Raw genomic sequence first — 20734 nt, 5'->3', positions numbered from 1 at the left:
TGTTTACATGTTGTAGAAGGAAACTAGCAATTCTGATCTCAGGTATCCATGGAGTATACCTTTAGAAACAGTTTCTAGGGGCTTTAAGGCATCAGATGTGGAAAAGGGGCTTTAGAGGAACTGACTGTCCTCAGAGAAATCAATGATAAAATGCCACGAAGAGCTTTTGGTCAGCACAGGCCCAATGCCCCTATGAGTCTATGGCCCCTACTGGTTAGTAATACATTTATATTCTTCAACTAATAGGGAAAATGTGTTTGATGCCCCAGAACCAAGACCAACTTTGAAGCCCAGGGTCCTTTACAGATTATTAAATTCTTCCCCTTTAAAGGGTCATAACAAGAATACCTACCCCACAGAATTACATACAGTGAGAAATGGGATAATCTGAAAAAAGTATTAGAATAATGCCTAGATGCACAGGAGTTGAACAAATGTTAGCTGCTATAATCATTAATTACTACTATTTAGGACTATATGACTATACCCATGCTCAACCAAAAAACCACTGTAGCATTCTGTTTGTTTATGAAAGACTGAGGTCAGATACGGTCTCCACAAATTGGTTTTCTCCAGAGAGAAGTTATTATTAAGGGTATTCTTTTATTTTTTTTAACAAACTCAAGAGCAAAAAGAGCCACATCCTCAAATGGATCACCAATGCAATCAAAAGCAACATTTTAGATTTCCTTTTACCTTTAGTTCTGACATTATCCAAAAACAGATTTGCTCCAACAGTGACATCCAAATTTGTTCTGAGTAAAAAATGAAGCTATGGGGTTCTATGCAACTTTTCAGTTAACAATGATCTCTACATGCATCAGAACTGAGTTTGTGACTATTACCTGAACTCCCAATAATTTTCAACTACCTAAGAGAGCTGCCCCAAACAAATAACTTTATTTTCAGACAAAAGATCCAAGCAGGCCAGCAAGAAGGCTTGACAGCTGAACCCTGATGAACAAACATTTGGCCGAGTATTTCCTCATCAGCCAGGAACCCCTGATATTAGGGGAAAAAAACCCATCTCTCCACCCCCTCACCAAGCCTGTTTGCTCAGAGTAAATAAGTACTGGTGAGACACTTCCTAAGAAGGAAGCATGGATGGTTTTGGATAGAAAGGAATGAAAGGAACAGAAGAAACTAATTTCTCCATGAAGAAAGGAAAGAGTCAGAGAAAGACAAATATCATAGGACTTCACTCATATGAGGACCTTAAGACACAGATGAACATAAGGGAAAGAAAGCAAAAATAACATAAAAACAGGGAGGGGGACAAAACATAAGAGACTCTTAAATATGGAGAACAAACTGAGGGTTACTGGAGGGGTTGTGGGAGGGGGGATGGGCTAAATGGGTAAGGGGCACTAAGGAATCTACTCCTGAAATCATTGTTGCACTATATGCTAACTAATTTGGATGAAAATTAAAAAAAAAAAAAAAAAAAACCCTGAAGATTTAAAACCAAATAAATAAGTAAATAAATAAGTAAATTAAATTAAATTAAATTAAAAAAGAAAGGAAAGAGAAAGAATATTACAGAACAGATTAAGATCAGAGAACAAGACCAATTAGTGCCTTTAAGCTAAATACCAGACCTCTCGAGCTGCTCTAATGAAGGGTACCACATGCCTCTGGGGAGGAAGGATTAAATGTACAGAACAGAAATATATAGCCTGCTCTCTGATTCCATATCTTACATTAGGTCAGTGTGAACATGGCTTTGCTCCCCGTGAGTCAGACCTGACATGGATCCTGGAGATCGGGGCTCAGGCCTGTCCCAGCCACCATCACCAGAGAACACATCCAAAACAACCCCAAATTCCTAATTCTTGAACTATTTCAGGTCATCCCATATTGGAGCCACTCAGGAACAGAAGAAGCTTTGTTTGGGCGGGGGAAGCTGCATGTTTTAATTCAAGAAATAAAAGTTCACAAGCAATCCAGAACAGGTGCCAGAAATTTGCTCTAAACAATCAGCCACACCTGCTGCAAAAGTTCAGGCTCCACAGAATCACTTTGGCCAGTGTCTCCTGAGATGCTCTTTCAGCTGAGGAATGGAAGGCAGCAGCTGCTGGCACTCGTGACAACGGAGGGGCAGCTTCAAGAGCTCAGGCATCCCATCTCGGACACTCACTCTGCCAGCGGTCTGTACCATCTCTATCACAGCTGCAGGCAAAGGAAAAAAGTTCAGAGCCCAGCTACTCTAGAAATCCAATACAAGATACCCCCCAGAAAAGAAACTCTGACTCCACATAAAAATATGCCAGGTATCCTAAAGCTAGTAAACTTGAGGTTAAACTCACTGCTGGGAATCAGATTCTAAATCTGAGCAATCTGTTTTTGAGGTAATTACATTCCTTCAGGACACACTGTAAGCAATCCATATTATTACATCAAAAGCTTATATCAGAGTGTTTTACCCTTGGTTAGCCCTTGGTCAGTGGTAGCTGCCATCATTAACATCCCAGCATACTGAAGTTCCACAGTACATACCCTGGGAAATGCTTCCTTCTATATATACACAGCCTTCCCCTGTTAATCAACCACTCCTCACATGAGGCAGCCCCCAAGCCCCTACCCAGCTGATGGCAGAAGAGACAACTGTTAAGAGCTTTCATGTCTATGAACTCCAATAATTCTCAGTACAACCTTTAAGGCCCCTGTTGTTAGAACAAAACACCTTTCTGACTCTGACATAACAGCTTTCTAGATCTCTACCCTCTAACCCCACCAAGAAGGCTGCTCACAGCAAAGTGGCAATCCTACTGAACCCAAATAATCCAGTTTATTTTAATGGGTGAATCTTTATAGGGAACACAAAGTTGTACATGGGCTTTTGAGGCCAGGTTATTATCTAGGAAAACAACTAAAGCAAATATAAGAACAGGTGAGAAAATGAAACAAACGTGAAAACTAAACAACACTGTTTACCTTGCGATTCTATGAAGTATTCTGTATTGAAAGAATTCCAATGTTTTTTGTTTTTGAGGCAAGGAGAATCAAAATCCTGGCTGATCACATGAAGATGTACATGGCTAGGTGAGAGGGGGGATAAAAAAAGACCATTAAATCCATTAAAAACTATGGCTTCATCAAAATGACAAACAGTAAAAGTACAGGTATATAAAATATTGCTAGTGTTTCCATTTAATCCAATTCATTCACCCATTCACTGAAAAATATGTAATGCTTGTTAAAGGGCCAAGGATTATTCTAGCACTGGGAATTTATCAGTGAACAAAATGAGAAAGGCCTCTGCCCTTACAGAAATTATATTCTAATAATGAAGACAAATAAAAAATAAGTAAACACATAAACAAGGAAAATTCAAACCATTAACACTAAGAAAAAAATAAGCCAGGGAAATGGGACACAAAGTGCTCAGGGAGTAGAGGTTACCTCTTCATCTAGCCAAGAGTGTTCAGGGAAGGCCCCTCCCAGGCAGTGATTTGGTCTGAGAAAGCAATTAGGCAAGCAAAGATCTGGGGGAAGAGTGTTTCAGGGAGTGGGAGGCCAAGTGCAGAGGCCCTGAGATGAGAAAGAACTTCGTGCAACTGAGGAACAGAAAGGTGATAAATACATCTGGAATGGCTGGAGCCAAGGAGGTAGGGGCCAGAACATAAAGAGTCTTATAGGTTGACAAGGGGTCTGCACTGTATTCTGCTTACATGGTCTCTGATTTGCACTTTTAAAAGATCACTCTGGCTGGTCTGCAGAGAAGGAACTATAAAGAGGATAACGATGGATACAGAGACAAGTTAGCAAGCTACTGCAGAAGTCGAAGCTAGAAATAAACACACCTTAGATTAGAGCTGCAGTATTAGGAATACATTTTGCACTCGAACCAGTAGGACTCCCTAATGTGGAAGGATTGGATATGGTTTGGGGGAGGTGCCACTTACAGAGATGGGAAAGCTTAAAAGAAAAGCAGGTTTGAGGAAGAAAATCAAGAGTTCTCTTTTGGACTTATTAAACCAAGTAAGATGCCTTTTTGTATAGCTTTGACTCTTAGAATCAGTAATATTCCTATCCCCGCAATAAATAATCAAAACCAACCAATACATGCAGGAATTCAAAATGGAATATAGGCAGTAACAAACCTAACAGTATTACAAACAAATAAGGGAACCAGACTGAAGGGGGTCAGGAAAAAAATAACTTGCCAAGTGAACTTTGAACAACAGTAGTTTGGATACCGTAAAGATAAAAAAAAGCTGTATACAAATACTGTGCCCTAATGAGTAAATGTGTTTCTCACAAGGGTATGGGTTAGCAATTCTGTAACTATTTTATGTGTACACTAAGATCAAACAGGTAAGCGAATTTATGATATCTAATGAGAGCCAGATTTTTCACTGTTGGACAAAGACATTACAACAAAAGAAAGGGGGAGACAAGAATGAACCTTGCAGAGTTGAACTAGAGCGAGAGGTATTAGTATAAATTTTTGCTTTTCCATACACAAGTAGAGAAAGAAAGAAAGAAAGAAAGAAAGAAAGAAAGAAAGAAAGAAAGAAAGAAAGAAAGAAAGAGAGAGAATGTCTGTGTGGGTTAGGATTCATGCATGTATTTCCAGGCTCTATCTGCTTAGAGGACCTAGGAGCAAAGACACTCTGGAATCAACCACTTCTCTCAATATAGAAACTTAGTATGCACGTCTTGGTTTATAAATATCATTATCCAATAAAAGAACTAAATAAAATAAAAGGTTCCTTCCAGGGCTAGAACAGAAAAAAATATAAGATGAACCTGGAACATCTTGCTCCAGAAAATAAAGAAGTGCTCAAAAAATGTTAGGGCCATATCAAAATGATACAGGACCCAATGTAAAGGAGCTTCCAAGGACCAAAGCCAGAACAATTTGAGAAATAAAATGAATGACAAATTAAAACCTATAGAATAAAATAAACACCCATGAGTCCTTACTGATAAATAACTGAATAGACATAATGGGGGAGAAAGGACAGCTCTTCCATACAGAAGAATTCTAATAAATAAATTAAAGAGAATGACGGAAACATAAAAACACCATTAGGTAATGTGGGAAATCAAATAGCTCTGTCCTGGTTAAGGAGATTATAGGGAATGTATTACACTGCTTTCTGGCTCTGCTGAAAACAGCTGACCAGTATCTAGTTAACGTGTATTTAGGGTTGCGTGTGCTTATGAATTCCTTAGACCATGTTATCTATGGAATATCTTATCTTGTTCACCACCCTGCTTTCCGGCATCTGCTCTTTTGCAGTCTGGGGAATACCTTGTTTTTTTGCACGCTTTTCTAGACATTCTTACTGACACCTACGTGCCAATTTTCATATTGCACAGTGATTCCCCTATAATGTATGCCTAATAAATAACGGGAGCTTGAGAGCAGCTTGGGGTGCCTTCCCTTAGCCTCCCTTTCACGTCTCTTGACTTTTGGAGTCTTAAGTAATCCTTTCTGCTGTCCTCAGCTTTGCTGGACAAAGCCAAAAGCCAAACCCACAACTGGTGACCCCGACGTGATAAGCTGAATCAGCAAGATAAACACCACAGTAATAACTGTTGCAGGCAGGACCTACCAATAAATGCTAAAACCACTGGACAAAAGTTTGAGGACAAACAGGATAGCAGCACACTTCCAAACTATTCAGGATATTCATCAATTACAAAGGGAAAACAGTAACTCAAGAGAGAACCCTGTCAGACATCACCATAACAAAGTGATCAAGGTTAATATCATGAGTAAAAAGCCATCTCAGCATTATGCACTCCTTGATATGATACACTTAGAGGGACCCAACATCATCTCTGGTATTTTGAAAGGAGGAGAAAAAAAAAAAGTATAACCTCAACCTAAACATGAAAAAGTATCAGACAAGCCCAAAATGAGAGACATGCTATAAAACCAACCAGTATTCATCAAAAGTGTCAGGGTCATGAAAACCAGGAAAGGAGGAGGAAGTGTCACAGGTTAGGCGAAACTAAGGAAAGACAATAAATAAATAAATGCAACACAGGATCCTGGACTGCATCCTGGAGCAGAAAAACATAAAAAAAAAAAAGGGAAATTCAAGTAAGGTCTAGGGCTTAATTAATGGTGATGTTATGGAAGATCTTTGTTCTGCTTCATACTTTATTTTTTATATTTTCTAAATTTTTTACAATAAAAAAATTTGTTACCTTTTCCTTTCCAGTGTTTATTCAAAATTATAGTGATCTTAAAAGGATATGTAAGCAGCAACTTTACTTACTGCTCATTTTGCTTCCCACCCACACCTGCCATAGCTTTTTTTAGCATTCTTAGTGCAACAGCATTTGTTATATGACGAAGGTATGGACACCATGATTACTATGTGAAAAGTGCTCTACAGTCAAGGGCTCTGTTAGCCACAGGCTGCACAGCACTGGAGAAACAGAATTATGATTATGGGTGACTTTTGTCCTAAATTTTTTAGTAAGGTTCTAACAATAAACCTTATTAAACATATCCAGTTGATCCTTGAACTGACCCCCCACACTATCAAAAATCCAAAAGTGTAACATTTGGCTTCCCAAAAACTTAACTACTAATATCCTACTGTTGACCAGAAGCCTCACCAATAACATAAACAGTCCATTAACACATTATTTTGTATGTTGTATTATATACTGAAGTCTTACACTAAAGCAAGCCAGAGAAAAGAAACTATTAAGAAACTCACAACAAAAAGAAATACTTTTATAGTATTTTACTATACTAAAAAAAAATCTGCATATAGGTAGACCTGCACAATTCGAATCTGTGTTGTTCAAGGGTCAACCGCATTTTTAAAAACATTTTTTTAATGTTTATTTATTTTTGAGAGAGAGAGAGAGAGAGAGACAGAGAGACAGAGTATAAGCGGGGGAGGAGCAGAGAGGGAGAGGGAGACACAGAACCTGAAGCAGGCTCCAGGCTCAGCACAGAGCCTGTCACGGGGCTCAAACTCACCGACCACAAGATCATGACCTGAGCCAAAGTCGGACACTTAACCGACTGAGCCACCCAGGCGCCTCAAGGGTCAACTGCATTTTTTTAAATGAGTACAACATACATCTACCCTTAGACCTAGCAACTTCACTTGTAGGTATTTACCTACAAGAGCAAAACATGAAGTATGTCCATGATATACAAGACAATATACATGAATCTCAAAATCACAATGCTGACTAAAAAAGGTCAGACACATTATATGATTCCATTTATATGAAGTTCTAGAACAAGCAAAACTAACCTATGTGGAAAGAAATCAGAACAACACGAGGGTTGAGGAAAGGACTAACTGGAAAGGAGCACAAGGGAACTTTCTGGGATACGACAGAAATGTTCTGTATCTTAATCAGAGTGATAGTTACAGGACGAATATGTTTGTCAAAACTGACCAAACTATAAATCTGATGCAGTTTGTTGTATGTAAGCTAAGCCTCAACTTTAAAGAAAGAGTACTGGGACGCCTGGGTGGCTCAGTTGGTTGAGTGTCTAACTCTTGGTTTTGACTCAGGCCATGATATTGTGGTTCACGTCCTGGCAGTGCAGAGCCTGCTTGGGCTGCTTAGGATTCTCTCTCTCTGTCTATCTCTCTCTACCCCTCCTTCGCTCATGTGCTCTCTCACCCTCTCTCAAAATAAATGAATAAACTTAAAAAAAAAAAAAAGGAAGAGTACTGATGGGGAAAAAATATGGCACAAAAATTTCATTTGGTTAAAGTCACCCATAATTTAAGTCATAATTATCTAAATAAAACGTGAAGAATGTTGTTAGGTAGTTAAAAAAAAAATAACCAAAACAAATTCTGACACACGCTACCACATACATGAACTTTGAAGACATTATTCTAAGTGAAATAAGCTAATCACAAAAAGAGTTTCTGTAGGATTCCACTTCCATGAGTCACCTAGAGCAGTCAAATTATTAGAAACAGAAAGCAGAATGGTAACTACCAGGGACCGTAGAGAGGAATGGGAGGTAGTTTGGGAAGATGAAAAAGGTCCTAGAAAAATGATGGTGATGACTGCACAACAATGTAAATATACTTAATGCCAATAAACTGTACACTTAAAAATGGTTAAAATCCTACTCCTGAAGTCATTATTACACTGTGCTAACTTGGATTTAAATAAAGTTTTTTAAAAAAATGGTTAAAGTGGTAAACTTTGTTACGTGTATTTTATCACGAAAAAACAAATGAACAAATACAAGATAAAAACTGCGAAATCCAATTAATCTGCTTATCTTGTTGCTTAGCTCAGAAGAACTGGAGGGGTGCCTGGGTGGCTCAGGTTGGTTAAGTCCGACTTCAACTCAGATCACGATCTTTGAGTTCATGAGTTTGAGCTCCATGTTGGGCTCTGTGCTTATAGCTCAGAGCCTGGAGCCTACTTCAGATTCTGTATCTCCCTCTCTCTCTGCCCCTCCCTGCTCACACTCAGTCTCTCTCTCAAAAATAAATATTTAAAAAAAAAAAAAAAGGACAACAACAACAACTATGGAGATCTGCCTTGGTTGAGTTCTTTGAACAGGTTCTGCATTTTTCTCTCATTTTATTTTAAATCTTAGATCTACTGAGCTATCATGACAAAAGTCAGTGATGTTTGTCTCCTCCAGAGCAATGGTCCTTAATCACTAAGGAGTTATAGATGCTTCTGAAAAATCTAATAAAAGTCACAGGCAAATCAGGGAGAAGGGTGGATGTTTCAGCCCACTTTCCTTGGAAACATCCCACCCTACTCCCCTTGGCCTTGAGACTATCAGCACACCCAAGCTGAATCCATCTGTCCACTTAGAACCAGAATACACTAGCACTACCCACAACACTTACCTCATGCTGGGAATGGCATGGTAACCCAATCGGAAGCGGAGTTTGCTGGACCCAGCAAAATCTGTAATCATCTTTTCCCCCACAGTGTGCATGTGTTTAAGGAGCTCAAGATGTTCCCTGGTCACAGCCTTCAGACTGGAAATGGAAGCCCATGGTAAGACCAGCCAGTGGTGACGAGCCTTGGGGTATTTATCCTTAATCACCACTACCTGCTCATCTTTGTAAACCTAGGATAGGGGCACAAGAGAAGGAAACAGATATCTACCACACATGTTCTGTGTGTCAGGTACTGTCATATTCACTAACTCACTTCATTCCCAGCACAATCTTACGCAAAAGGTGTCAGTATCCCAATTTTGTCAGATGACAGCAGAGACTCAGATGAGTGTCTTGCACAAAGTCACATCATTACTAAGTGGGAAGCCTAGGATTTCAAACCAGATCTAGTTGACTCCAGAGTCTGTGTTTTCAAGCACTACACTACAGAGAATACGCAGGAAATTCACAGTACAAAATAGTTCCTAAGGATTGGATGTAAAATCCCTGCAGGCATAAATTCAAAGGCACCCTTCTCCACTCTAACACAGCAGACCATGTGACACAATCATGTGTTCCAAGAAGCCCTATCAGATCTGGCCCCTTGTCACCCCAGAATGTAACTTAAGAACTCACAGACTCCTCCCAGGATGACACCTGACTATTAATCCCGGGGCAGCCCAGCAACTGCAGTCACAACACATTACCTGACACTCCCGTGAAAAAAAAAACCCACAAAGGTTAACTCAACTTCCCTTAATAGCACCCAGAAGTTTAGGAGGAATAAGGAAGAGGAGATCTTCATTTGAAGAACTTAGCTTCTCTCCAAAGAATTCCAGTTGCTAACTTACTGATAATGGGAAAAGCCACTTGTTCTCACCAAGTAGACCAATAAAACAAACCTCATTCAGAAGGACTGATCTCCTTTGCTTTCATTTATCCTCACTCTGTGGAGTAGTCACTTAAAAGACATGTAATACATTTCAATGCCAAAATTTTATTCTGACCTGCATTTTGGGATCCTGCATAGAAATTTTTAAGCCTTGACTCCAGTGGCCCAATGATTGCTGAAACAAAAAGGGGCAATGTAAATTCCAAATGTCAGTAGCTGTATTTGGCATTAGTTAATATTGTATATGTCAGCAAAGTGCAACCAAACTTAGTAATGATTCATTTTTTTTAACCCTCTCTCAAAGGGTTACTGAATTTATTTATTTAATGTTTATTTCTTTTTGAGACAGAGCACGAGTGGGGGAGGGGCAGAGAGAGAGGGAGACACAGAACCAAAACAGGCTCCAGGCTCTGAGCTGTCAGCACAGAGCCCGATGTGGGGCTTGAACCCACGAACTGTGAGATCATGACCTGAGCCAAAGTCAGACACTTAACTGACTGAGCCACTCAGGCATCCCAAGTAATAAAATTCATTTTTAAGATTTAAACTATATCTGGGGCACCTAGGTAGCTCAGTCGGTCAAGTGTCCGACTTCAGCTCAGGTCATAATCTCACAGTTCGTGAATTCAAGCCCCACATCGGGCTCTCTGCTATCAGCACAGAGCCCATTTTGGATCCTCTGTCCTCTCTCTGCCCCTCCCCTGCCCATGCCTGCTCACTCTCACTCTCTCTCTCGAAAATAAACATTCAAAAAAAAAGAACTCAACTATATCCCCTTTACTCAATCTTTTCCCTTTATAACCATAAACCATTTCCATTTTCTTCCTATACAGTAGTGAGAGCTGTGTGTCTAGATGAAAGCTGGAAATGCCAGAGTGTGAACTGCATCTTCCTTGCCCTCTCGCACTCCATCTACAGCTTAACTACATTTCCACTTTGACAACAGGATGTGAATCAGATGATCTATGAACAGCGTTCCAATGCTAACCCTCTGCAGATACACATATGACTGACCCACTTTAGCAGTACACCGCCATTACCTCCCTACCTTCGGGTGGCTTACCTCAGGACTTCAAGAAAAATGTACATAAAGGGACATTCACCCAAGTGATTGGTGACACAAACAAGTGACTCTTTCATCATGGTTAATAACCCTTGTCATGGTTAATAACCCCTTACGAGTATTTGAGCTTTACAGTGTACAAAACAATCAAGCAGTCATTATATCTCATTTAATCTCCATGTCATCTATCAGGCACACCACCCTCACCTTTTTGGTAGATGCATCTTTCTCCTTCTTTGAGGGCACAGAGCATTGGCCAGGGTCACTCCCAGGTTCCAGTCCTGTATGGGAGTCAGCTTCCTGGGCAGCACCCCTTTCTATAGAATCATTGTTGCCTGACCTCTTTCTCTTCCTGTGTGTTTCCAGGCCAGGGCTCTCTGCCTCTTCCTCAAACTCTACAATATATGGATAAAGTTCATTCACCATGTGGAGAACCTGGCCAGGCTGCAGCTTCACCTCTTGGTCCTTCCCAATTATGACTGAATCAATGCTGGTGGGATTGACCCCTACCTATAGAAAAATCAGAAAATAATTACAATGCTAGCAATAATACCATAGCCACTGCTATGCTAACCACTTACTGTGTGCCAGATACCATGCTTAATGTTCACCTCTATTACCCCATCACTTCCACACATGACAGAGAAGCTTTCACAGGTTGGTACAGACAGCATAAGGAAATCATCAAGTATAAAATGGAAATCCAAATTAGAAACACACATACCTGCTTTACCTTGACATATCCTTTGTTACACTCTGCTTTCAACTGTACTGAAAGAGATTGAAAAAAGTTCAATCTAAAGGCCACCAAGAAGCAAGCACATGCTCCTGTTCTTCCTACAGGACAATGAAGCCTCATTCCAGGAGGCAACTTGACAGGGGTTTCCTCAAAGGCCCATGAGCAAAATCGCCTATTATGGAAGTGGCTGGGCTCCAAATCCTTCCATAAAATTTCCAACAGCATACATACTCCTTTAGCTACTGCTAACATTCCTATGAGGCAGGTTTACAGAATCCCCACAATCCCTATTCCAGAGTCCTTGGCCCACTCAGGATCACAGACTCTGCAGTCAGGGAAGGGACCCAGTTGTTTCATAAGCTCTTGGCTCATTGTTAAATCAGGTTTCCATTATTTAATAAAACTATCAGATGCCTTCAATAAAGAAAGGCAAAAGATACATTATTGGAAAACAGAAGTTCAGCTGGCCTTGGGTAGGCAGAGTGCAGAGAATATTCTAGAAAGAGGACTGCAGGAACAGAACAGTCTGAGCATATGTGGGAAGAAGTAACATCAAACACTTGTGAGTGAGACAAGGTGCAGAGACACCACAGCTGCTCTTCAGGGAGGACAGGCAGTAGACAGGCTAACATATACATCGCTCCAGTTGCTGTTGTGAGAAGGGGACAGAGAGTGAGAAGCAGTGTCTCCTTCTGTCTTGGACCCAGCCAGCTCAAGCATGGCTTTCCCCCCACCCCTCACTTAGATTTAACTCTTGCGGGAAAAACCAAAATCACTATTGCAGACTCCAAGCACTGAGAAACCCTGTTCTCAGGAACACACTGCAGGCGGAAGGCCTGGTTGCAGTGAGCAGATCAAGAGTTTACATGGAACAAATAAGTACACGGTACAGCTTTTTCCTAAGGACCTTCATTTCATTAAATCCCAGGAAAGACATCTCAAGAGCTGGATGCCATAGTCTTATAAAGACGACACCCTCCGTGTGAGGCATTATATAAAGGATGGAAGTATCCCATCACTTCTCAGACATGGTTTCAGGCTGGAGATCCCAGAATGCAACTGTCTCACTGCCCAATGAGGAATCTTCCCAGGCAAAGTAGGGTGCGGGATTCAGTTCCACAATACTAACAGGATGGAACCTGCCTGCTCCCAACACTGAATATTAACCGCTTCCAGAGGGTGGAATCAGGGGTGAATGGGGCCCTGATGTTGGCTAAGAGAGCTCAGTTCCTGAGTTTTGTTTATGGCAGACAAAAGGTTTCTATCAATAGCTTCCAGGAAATGTGCATCCTTGGTTATCATTATCCTAAGGAACAAAACACAGTACTACACATTGCTATGACCAATTACCTTGCTGTCGAGAACATTTCTTGTCAATGATCTTGGTCTCTGGGCCACGCCCAACCACCACTGCCTCCAAATGTGGAAGTCTGATTCGCTGGTGCCGGCTATCCTGTCTCACCAACCAGCACACCCGCATCATTACTCTGAGAAACAAAACAGAAGAGAATCACTGGAAAAAATAGCACACCCCAGCACCACCACACATGCCAGCTACCAGCTATTCATCTTGAGGCCAGTGACTTCACCTAGGTCTCAATTTTCTCACTTGTAAAACGTGATAATGACAGGACTCATGAGGCTGTCGTGAGAATTAAATAAGATAATGTATGTACTTACCTCTGTGCCTAAATCATGCGAAGCAATCAAATATTTATGTTTACTGATATACTCTGTGTGCTGGCCATTAGGCTACATGGTGAGGATAAAAGAATAATTAAACATTGTCTCTATCCTTGAGAGGCCTGGAGTATAGTGGGGTAGATAGACTCATATGTCAATTATTACAATATGACATGATAAGCATTATAAGGGAGTAACCAAATATAGCATTTGCCCAGGGAAAGAAACAACCACTCTTGTGGAGAGTATCAAAAATGGCTTAACGAGGAAGGGATATTTATGCTGAGTTTTCAAGGCATAAGAAGGAGTTTGCCTGGCAGAGAATTAAGGACATCAGAACAGAGGATGTTCTTCAGTCCAGAGGCATCTTTATGCAGATTAGAAGGTTTCCTTTCCTTGGGGTACCTGGGTGGCTCCGTCAGCTAAGCATCTGACTTTGGCCTGAGCCCTTGTGGGTTCGTAAGTTCGAGCCCTACATCTGGATCTCCACTATCAGCACACACACCCAGAGAGCCTGCTTTGGAGCCCCTCTGCCCTCTCTCTCTGCCCCCTCTCAAAAATAAATAAAACATTTAAAAAAATTTTTTTCCTTTCTTTAATCGTCATAACATACCAATATTAGAACAATACATTTTACTGCCATCTACCAGAAGATTGTCATAATAAATACACAAACCTACAACATCTAAAGAGTGAATGTGGCACCTTTGTGCTATACACAACCTGCACAATAGAGAAGGTGCCGGTTTTCTTTTGAAAACAACCTGTATGGCCATGGAGAGTATCAGTAGAAGGGAAAGAGCCAAGAAATTTGGGAGAGAGACGAGGCCTGAACAAAGGCCTGAACAAAGACAATGGAGAGGAAGAAGATCCAGAAGAAACTGTGAAGGTAGATTTAACTACTGAGTGTATTTGGGGAATGACAAAGGAGTAGAGGGAGACACAAACCAAGACTTTGAATTTGGAAATAGCCATTGACTAAAATGAGCAATACACAAGGAGACATAATTTGAAGTTAAATGGCAGACGAAGAAGGGATGCTTTCAGACTGAAACACAATTAGATTACATTGTCTGTGAAAGATCCACAGGTCAAGGTAGGATATATGGGTAGAAAGCTCAGGGAAAGGAATGGACTGACTGTATGTATTTGAGAGGCATCGACATGTCAGAGAAGGTGAGGCAAAGAGAGCATGAGATCACCCAGAGAGGTAGAACAGGGAACTATGGATAGGGACAGGACTAGGATCTTTGGGATACCTCCCCCGACTCCAGAAACTTATTGCTCAAGCCTCTAATACCCTCTCTTTGAGAAATGTGCCCTACAGGCAAGGCAGCACTTATCAGGCGCTCTGCACAAGCTTTGTGTCCAAAGGGAAGAGAAAAGAAACAAGATTTTTGAAAGTCAAAGTTTCATTACCATCTGCAAAGGATAATGCAAAGCAGGGCGAACAAATGATTGCTGAGGAGGTGCAAAGTCACAGAAATTGGATCAGTCAGGAAAGGTTTGGGAAACCACCCAAATGAAAAGGCCAAGAAGACTGATAAGGAAAATAAGTGAGAGGGTATATTCCATTTTTAAAGGCACAAGCGACAAGGCATATTTCAGCAATAAGCCATGGGTGAGGGGTGGAAAGCAGACCCTGTTGGCTGACCCAGGGGAGCTGCTCCAGAGTCATCAAAAATGGCAAAGGTATTGAACACTATGCTGAAAAGTTTAGATCTGACAATCAAGAAGAGACAACTGCCAGGTTAATGAGCTGCATGGCAAAGTGAAACGACAGCTGGGCGTGGGCAGGCTGGAGTGGAGAAGTCGAGACTCTGAGATTAGTCAGGAGGCAGTCAACATAATGTGGACAAGAGTGAGGTCCAAAAGTTCAGCAGGTCTTTGTGAAGGGGTGGATGCAAGGCATGAAGAGTCAGTTGTAAACCTAAAATCCTCAACCCGGAGCCTCAAGTGATGATGGTGCTATAGGCATGTTCCATTTTTAAATGCTATGTATTCAGAGGCACATCTGTTTGCACTTACTGGAAACTGATAAATGAGCAGGAAGTGGACTCAGAAATGAAGTATGTCTTCATCAGGCTTTGAGAAAGTAGTCACGTGGTGACTGACAACTCACAGTAATAACAAAAGAAATGTGAAGAGAGCACAGTTTGAGAGCAGGGACAGGAAGGAATCTGATGGGCAGCTGAGAGCATGGCTGGCTGTTGCAGGATAATAGAAACTACCCCTCCTGCCCTCCACACACACTCATTCTTGTCAAAGTTCTCAAGTTATGATGTTTCTATTTACAAATTCTTGAGAAGCTAAAGCAGTGACTCCACAATGCTTATGCAACTAACCTTGACCAACTTTTAAGCCCATTTTAGTCTTCAGATCCATTTTCTAGGAATGAAGCATTTTAGAATATGGGGAATGCATAATGATAGGTGCTCCTGAATCTCAATACAGTCCATACATTGAAACTCCATAAAGTGCAAGCTCTAAAACAGCAGAAGTCAAGTCCATTTTTTGCTTACCAATATATCACCAGCACTTAATACTTGACATATAAGAACACAGTACATACTTGCAAGTAAATGACCAGACAATAATCCTATCCAGGTTCTCTGGCCTTCCTTCTCTTTCCTCTGCTCTGGCTCCTCTTAAGCCATCCTTTGCTCCTCTCCTTGGGCAATCCCATCCTCACATCTATGTGGATAAATCCTAATTCTCTATTTTCCAACTCCCTACTTTTCATTCCAGAGTTGTCAGGATTAGTCAGGAAAAAAAAATCTAGTTATATCTTAAGGAACCAAGTGATCTGATAGGCCATGCAAGCCCAGCAATCTGAGAATGTAGAACAGTGATGTCCAGTAGAATTTTTTACAATGATGGAAGGGTTGTACACCTATGTTGTCCAATAATGTAGCCACCATGTGACAATCAAGCATCCAAAATGTAGCTAGTGTGACAGAAAACCTAAATTTCTTAGATTTTTTTTTTAACTTACATTTAAATAGCTACATGTGGCTGAGGGCTATCATGACATCCAACCTAACTTGCCCAACCCTGATCAGTCCCAAATTCCTCAAGCCTGAGGTTAAGATCCTCGTACTCTAACCCCACAAAGGTCACTTATGTCACCTCCTACTTCCTTTCATAGAACTAGCCCCACCTTTCCTTTCCCCCAGACTCACATACATTCATTCTTACACACAAATACATCCCTCAGGTATGATATACTGAATCATGTCTCCCAAATAAGTCATTCTCAATATGATCTCCAGGCATTCGATCATACTCTTTCCTCCCCTCCAGAATCCCAAATCCTTCTCAACTTCCAAGCCCCACCTCCCCCCAGAGGTCTTCTCTGAATTATCTTCTCTTCCCTACCCCTATATCTTGCTATTGGGTGTGGTTAATTTACCTTCACAGTTCTCTGAAAATTAAATGTGGATGTAATTCCACTCTCCAAATGAGATTATAATCTCCTTGTAAACAGACTGCATCACTGCCCATCCATACAAAAACTCAGAGGAAGGGTCTCTTAAAGATCACTGCCCTGGGCTAGGCCTGGCCTTATACTTCTGGATCCCCTGGAGTTCAGCATGCCTTTATCAAGTGCATACTAAGTGCTAGGCACTTGTTAAATGTCTTGCTTATATCATCTCATTTAATTTTCACAACTCTCATCCTAAGAAAGAAAAATTTAAGGCTTAAGAAAAAATAGGCAACATGTACAAGCCACATAGCTAATATGTGCCAGAGTTAGGATTTGAATCAATTCTAAAGAATGGATTCTTGGGGTGCCTGGGTGGTGGCTCAGTCGGTTAAGCATCTGACTCTTGCTTTCAGCTCAGGTCATGATCTCACGGTTCTTGAGTTCACGAATTCTGTGAACTTGAATTCGGGCTCTGTGCTGGACCTTGCTTGGGATTCTCTCTCTCTCTCTCTTTCTCTCTCTCTCTCTCCTCCTCTTGTGCACTCTCTCTCTCAAAATAAATAAATAGACTTAAAAAGGGGGGAGGGGGCAGAGGCGCCTGGGTGGCTCAGTTAAATGTCCGACTTCAGCTCAGGTCATGATCTCATAGTTCACTTCAGGCTCTGTGCTGACAGCTCAGCGCCTGGAGCCTGCTTCGGGTTCTGTGTCTCCCTCTCTCTCTGCCCCTCCCTTGCTCACACTATGTCTCTCTCTCTCTCTCTCTCAAAAACAAATAAACATTAAAAAATTTTTTTTAAAAAGAATGGTTTCTTAATCACTACACCATATACCTTTTGTCTTCACTCTTTTGATCAATCAAAATTACTGCATGCCTACTATGTGCCTTGTGGTATTCTAGTACTGTGAATAAAGAAATAATGTATCTCACTCATATGATGCAGGTATATCATTCCTGTCTTCAAAAGGCTCAGAGTCTTGTGAGGGAGAGAAACACAAAAACACTTACAACAATTGTAGTAAGTATAATGATTGGTCTGTGCAGAGTATTATGGGAGCAAAAGGCTGGAATACCCAACACAGACTTGGAGAAAGGAGATGTCAAGGAAGATTTCCTATAGGAGGCAGACCTAAAATGAGTCCTATATATAAACTAAGTTAACTGGTGAAAGGGTCATTCTAATTAGGGGAGAAGGAAGTGGATAGAGAAATGGAGAAGATTCAAGTCAAAGGGAACAGCAAGGGTAATGCATTAAGAAACAGCATAGTGCACATGAAAAGGAGTTCAGTGTTGCTGCAATCTAAAGCATGAAGCAGAAAAGAGGCTAGAGACACAGGCAGGTCCAGAATAAGCAGAGCCCTGGGTGACTGGTGAGTTCAAACTTTAGAACTTCCACTGGATTTTGCAATTCAGTAAACAATAAATATTTGCTAAATGAATGAGAAAAAAGATCAGATGAATGAACAGACAGATCTTTAAAGATTATGAAGCAGGGCTTTGTCACAGATTTGTTTTCAAGGACTGGAGTTGGGGAAATCAGTCAGAAGGCCATCATATTTCACGTGAAAGGTAATGGTACCTAAAGTAGTACAATAATAGGGATGAAGAAGAGAGCACAGATTTGAGAAATACTTAGGGAATAAAATCCTCAGGACTTAGGGATGGATGTGATAAGAGCAAGTTCAGGGAAGACACTGAGTTCAGTTTCAGGCCTGTGAATTTGAACTGTCTGTGGAACTGGTAGGCAGAGCTGTCCAGCAGTGCGGTGAGAAGTGAGCAGTGTGGTAAGAAGTGAGAGGGAAAGTTAGAAAAGAGGTTTAAGCTGACAACTTTGATTTGGGAACATGTAGAAGGCAGTTAAAACCAACCTAGTTGATGTGCTCACTCAAACAGTGTGTACAGAATGAAAAGAGAAGTGGGTCAAAGTCACAAGCCTTGGAAGCACCTAAAATTTTAGGGAAGGAAGTAAAAAGACTAGCCCACAGGAGAAATGGCTGGTGAGAGAAGCATATGGAGAAATAGCTAGAATGAAAGCTCCTAATGGGGAGGCACTTTGTCTTCCTCATCTCTGCATCATAATAAATATCTGTTGATTGAATAAGTCAGGTCATAATCTCACAGTGAGTTCGAGCCCTGCGTCCAGTTCTGTGCTGGACAGCTCAAAGCCTGGAGCTTGCTTCGGATTCTGTGTCTCCCTCTCTCTCCCCGCCCCTCCTCTGCTCATGCTCTGTCTCTCTCAAAACTAAAACACATTAAAAAAAAAAAAAAAAAGGCAACAAAGGGATCCAGTAGTGACAGAAAAATATCTATCTGATTTGATAATCACTGTGACCTTAAGGTTAAAATTTCAGGAGAATGATAGGTCTGAAAGCTAGACTGGAGAAAGGAGTGAAAGGTAAGAAAATGGAGGCAGAATTTAGAACACTCTTTAAAAAAGAAGGGGAATAGACTTACTGGATGAGAGCTAAAGGAAGATGGATCACTAAGAACTTTTCCTTCTTTCTAGCTTTGGAGGGTAGAAGCCAGGTGACCAGGGATCTCAGAAACCTATGTTCACATATGACTAGGACATAGTCAGGGGCAGAAAAGACAAATAAAAACAAGGTCTCATAGATGAAAACATAAACGAAAGGTGAGAAGCAAAGATAATGGGATTCACTTTGATCAGAAGAGACAGCTTATCCTCTGAGAGTAAAAGAAAGGTAAAAATGGGTGTTAAATGAGATGACTTTTCAAGAAGGGAAAGCAGGGGCAGAAATTTGAGGGAAAGCATATCCGATGACCTCAATTTTCTCCATAAAATAGCAGACAACAGAGTGAGGTGTTCGAGAGCTTAATGAACACTTAAAAAAAAAATCAATATAACATAGTGGAGAACATCCAGCCTCTTATGTGCAACTGCCTGAGTTGCAGCATCTAGTCACTGTGTGACTTGACGCCAATTATTTAACCTAAGCCTTTATTTCTCCAGCTGTAAAACATTAAGACTTGCTGTACAACACAGAGGTAGCATGAAGACTGAACGAGGAAGTACATAAAGCTCAGTGTCTGGTCAAAAGCATTCAACACTCCTGCCACTGGTGAACACTGAAGACAGGATAAAAGCAGGGGCTAAGGACGTATACAAAGATCGGCCGACAGCAGTGACTGTGCAACTAAGGTGGAAGTGCACAAATCCGTATTGTCTCTCCGTACAGCCCTGTCTCAAGTATTCTAACGATTCCCAATGTAAGTTAGATTCTCTAAAGGCTCTAAACCTGGACCACATTGATTCCATGTAGAAATTATACGCCTGCTTTGTTGAACCACTACCACTGGCCCTCCTATTGGACCTGTTGAGGACGCTGTGAAGGCCCCTCAAGTTCCTTTCACGGAGAGTTTCTGGAGGCAACCATGTCCTTCCTAACAAGCCGAGCCGCCTCCTTGGGCTAGACAGTACCCACTCTCTAATCTTTTCTCTGCTTGTGTAGTGACCAAGCCAGTACAGGTGTCGGGGGTACAGGTTGGTGGGGCGACGACCAACGACGGGGTCGCCGAAAAACGGCCCAAGGGAGTTTGAGCAAAGTGAGAAGCCTAGAGCCCGAGGATGGAGCAAAGCCTGCCGGGAAAGAAGCCATAAAAGCGTTATTCAAAGAACATCATTCAAGGGTAGTAATGGCCCCGACCCAGGGCCCACACCCACGAATTTCAACCGGGTCAGTAGAGGAGGTAGGCCGACGACCGCCTTACCTCGAAACAGCGGACACAGACAACCTCACGTTTCTCTTCCGGGACGCGCCACTTCCGGCGCTGTGGGATGACGTCACGAGACAAGCCTAAGGGCAACGAGTGACGTCACCAGCGCCTGTACAAAGATTGGCTGAAAGGGTCTTGCCCAAAACGCAGATCCGGAAGCGTCCGCTCCGATTGGCCCCTCTGGGACGGAGGCCATAGTGCGGTTCCTAGCAATAATCCCTCTGCGGACGACCACCGCCAGCCTCTATCCATGCGAGAATCTCTTCCCTGTCACCATCTCTGAAGTCTCTGAGTCCGGGGAGACTTTAAGCAACTATTCCCTCTGTGGCCGTTTCTAGG

The 20734-nt window shown here is 41.6% G+C and overlaps 1 protein-coding gene across 7 annotated transcripts in view; it reads right to left on the bottom strand.

Moving 5' to 3' along the window:
- Positions 1–20499, bottom strand: part of APTX (aprataxin) — a 38758-nt gene extending 18259 nt beyond the window's left edge. For 3 of the 7 annotated variants that reach the window (XR_003413944.2, XM_015073429.3, XM_053205010.1), the window contains exons 1-8: positions 20390–20499; positions 12903–13039; positions 11538–11584; positions 11021–11323; positions 9866–9925; positions 8823–9049; positions 2935–3038; positions 1987–2169 (exon numbers count right to left, since the gene is read on the bottom strand). Coding sequence is in view for 6 of the 7 variants with exons in the window: in XM_015073429.3 (XP_014928915.1) it covers positions 2015–2169; positions 2935–3038; positions 8823–9049; positions 9866–9925; positions 11021–11323; positions 11538–11584; positions 12903–13035 (1029 nt within the window). In the remaining variant the exon portion in view is untranslated. Of the gene's footprint in view, positions 1–583; positions 2170–2934; positions 3039–8822; positions 9050–9865; positions 9926–11020; positions 11324–11537; positions 11585–12902; positions 13042–20389 lie in introns of those variants that run through there. The other 4 variants (XM_015073421.3, XM_027039280.2, XM_027039281.2 and 1 more) reach the window with 4 other exon arrangements.
- Positions 20500–20734: the final 235 nt, after the last annotated feature.

The sequence above is a fragment of the Acinonyx jubatus genome, chromosome D4 (assembly GCF_027475565.1).
Source record: "Acinonyx jubatus isolate Ajub_Pintada_27869175 chromosome D4, VMU_Ajub_asm_v1.0, whole genome shotgun sequence".
In the NCBI taxonomy this organism is placed as follows: domain Eukaryota; kingdom Metazoa; phylum Chordata; class Mammalia; order Carnivora; family Felidae; genus Acinonyx; species Acinonyx jubatus.
Note: the sequence above shows the minus strand (reverse complement) of the source record. Positions and strands in the feature narration are given on the sequence as shown.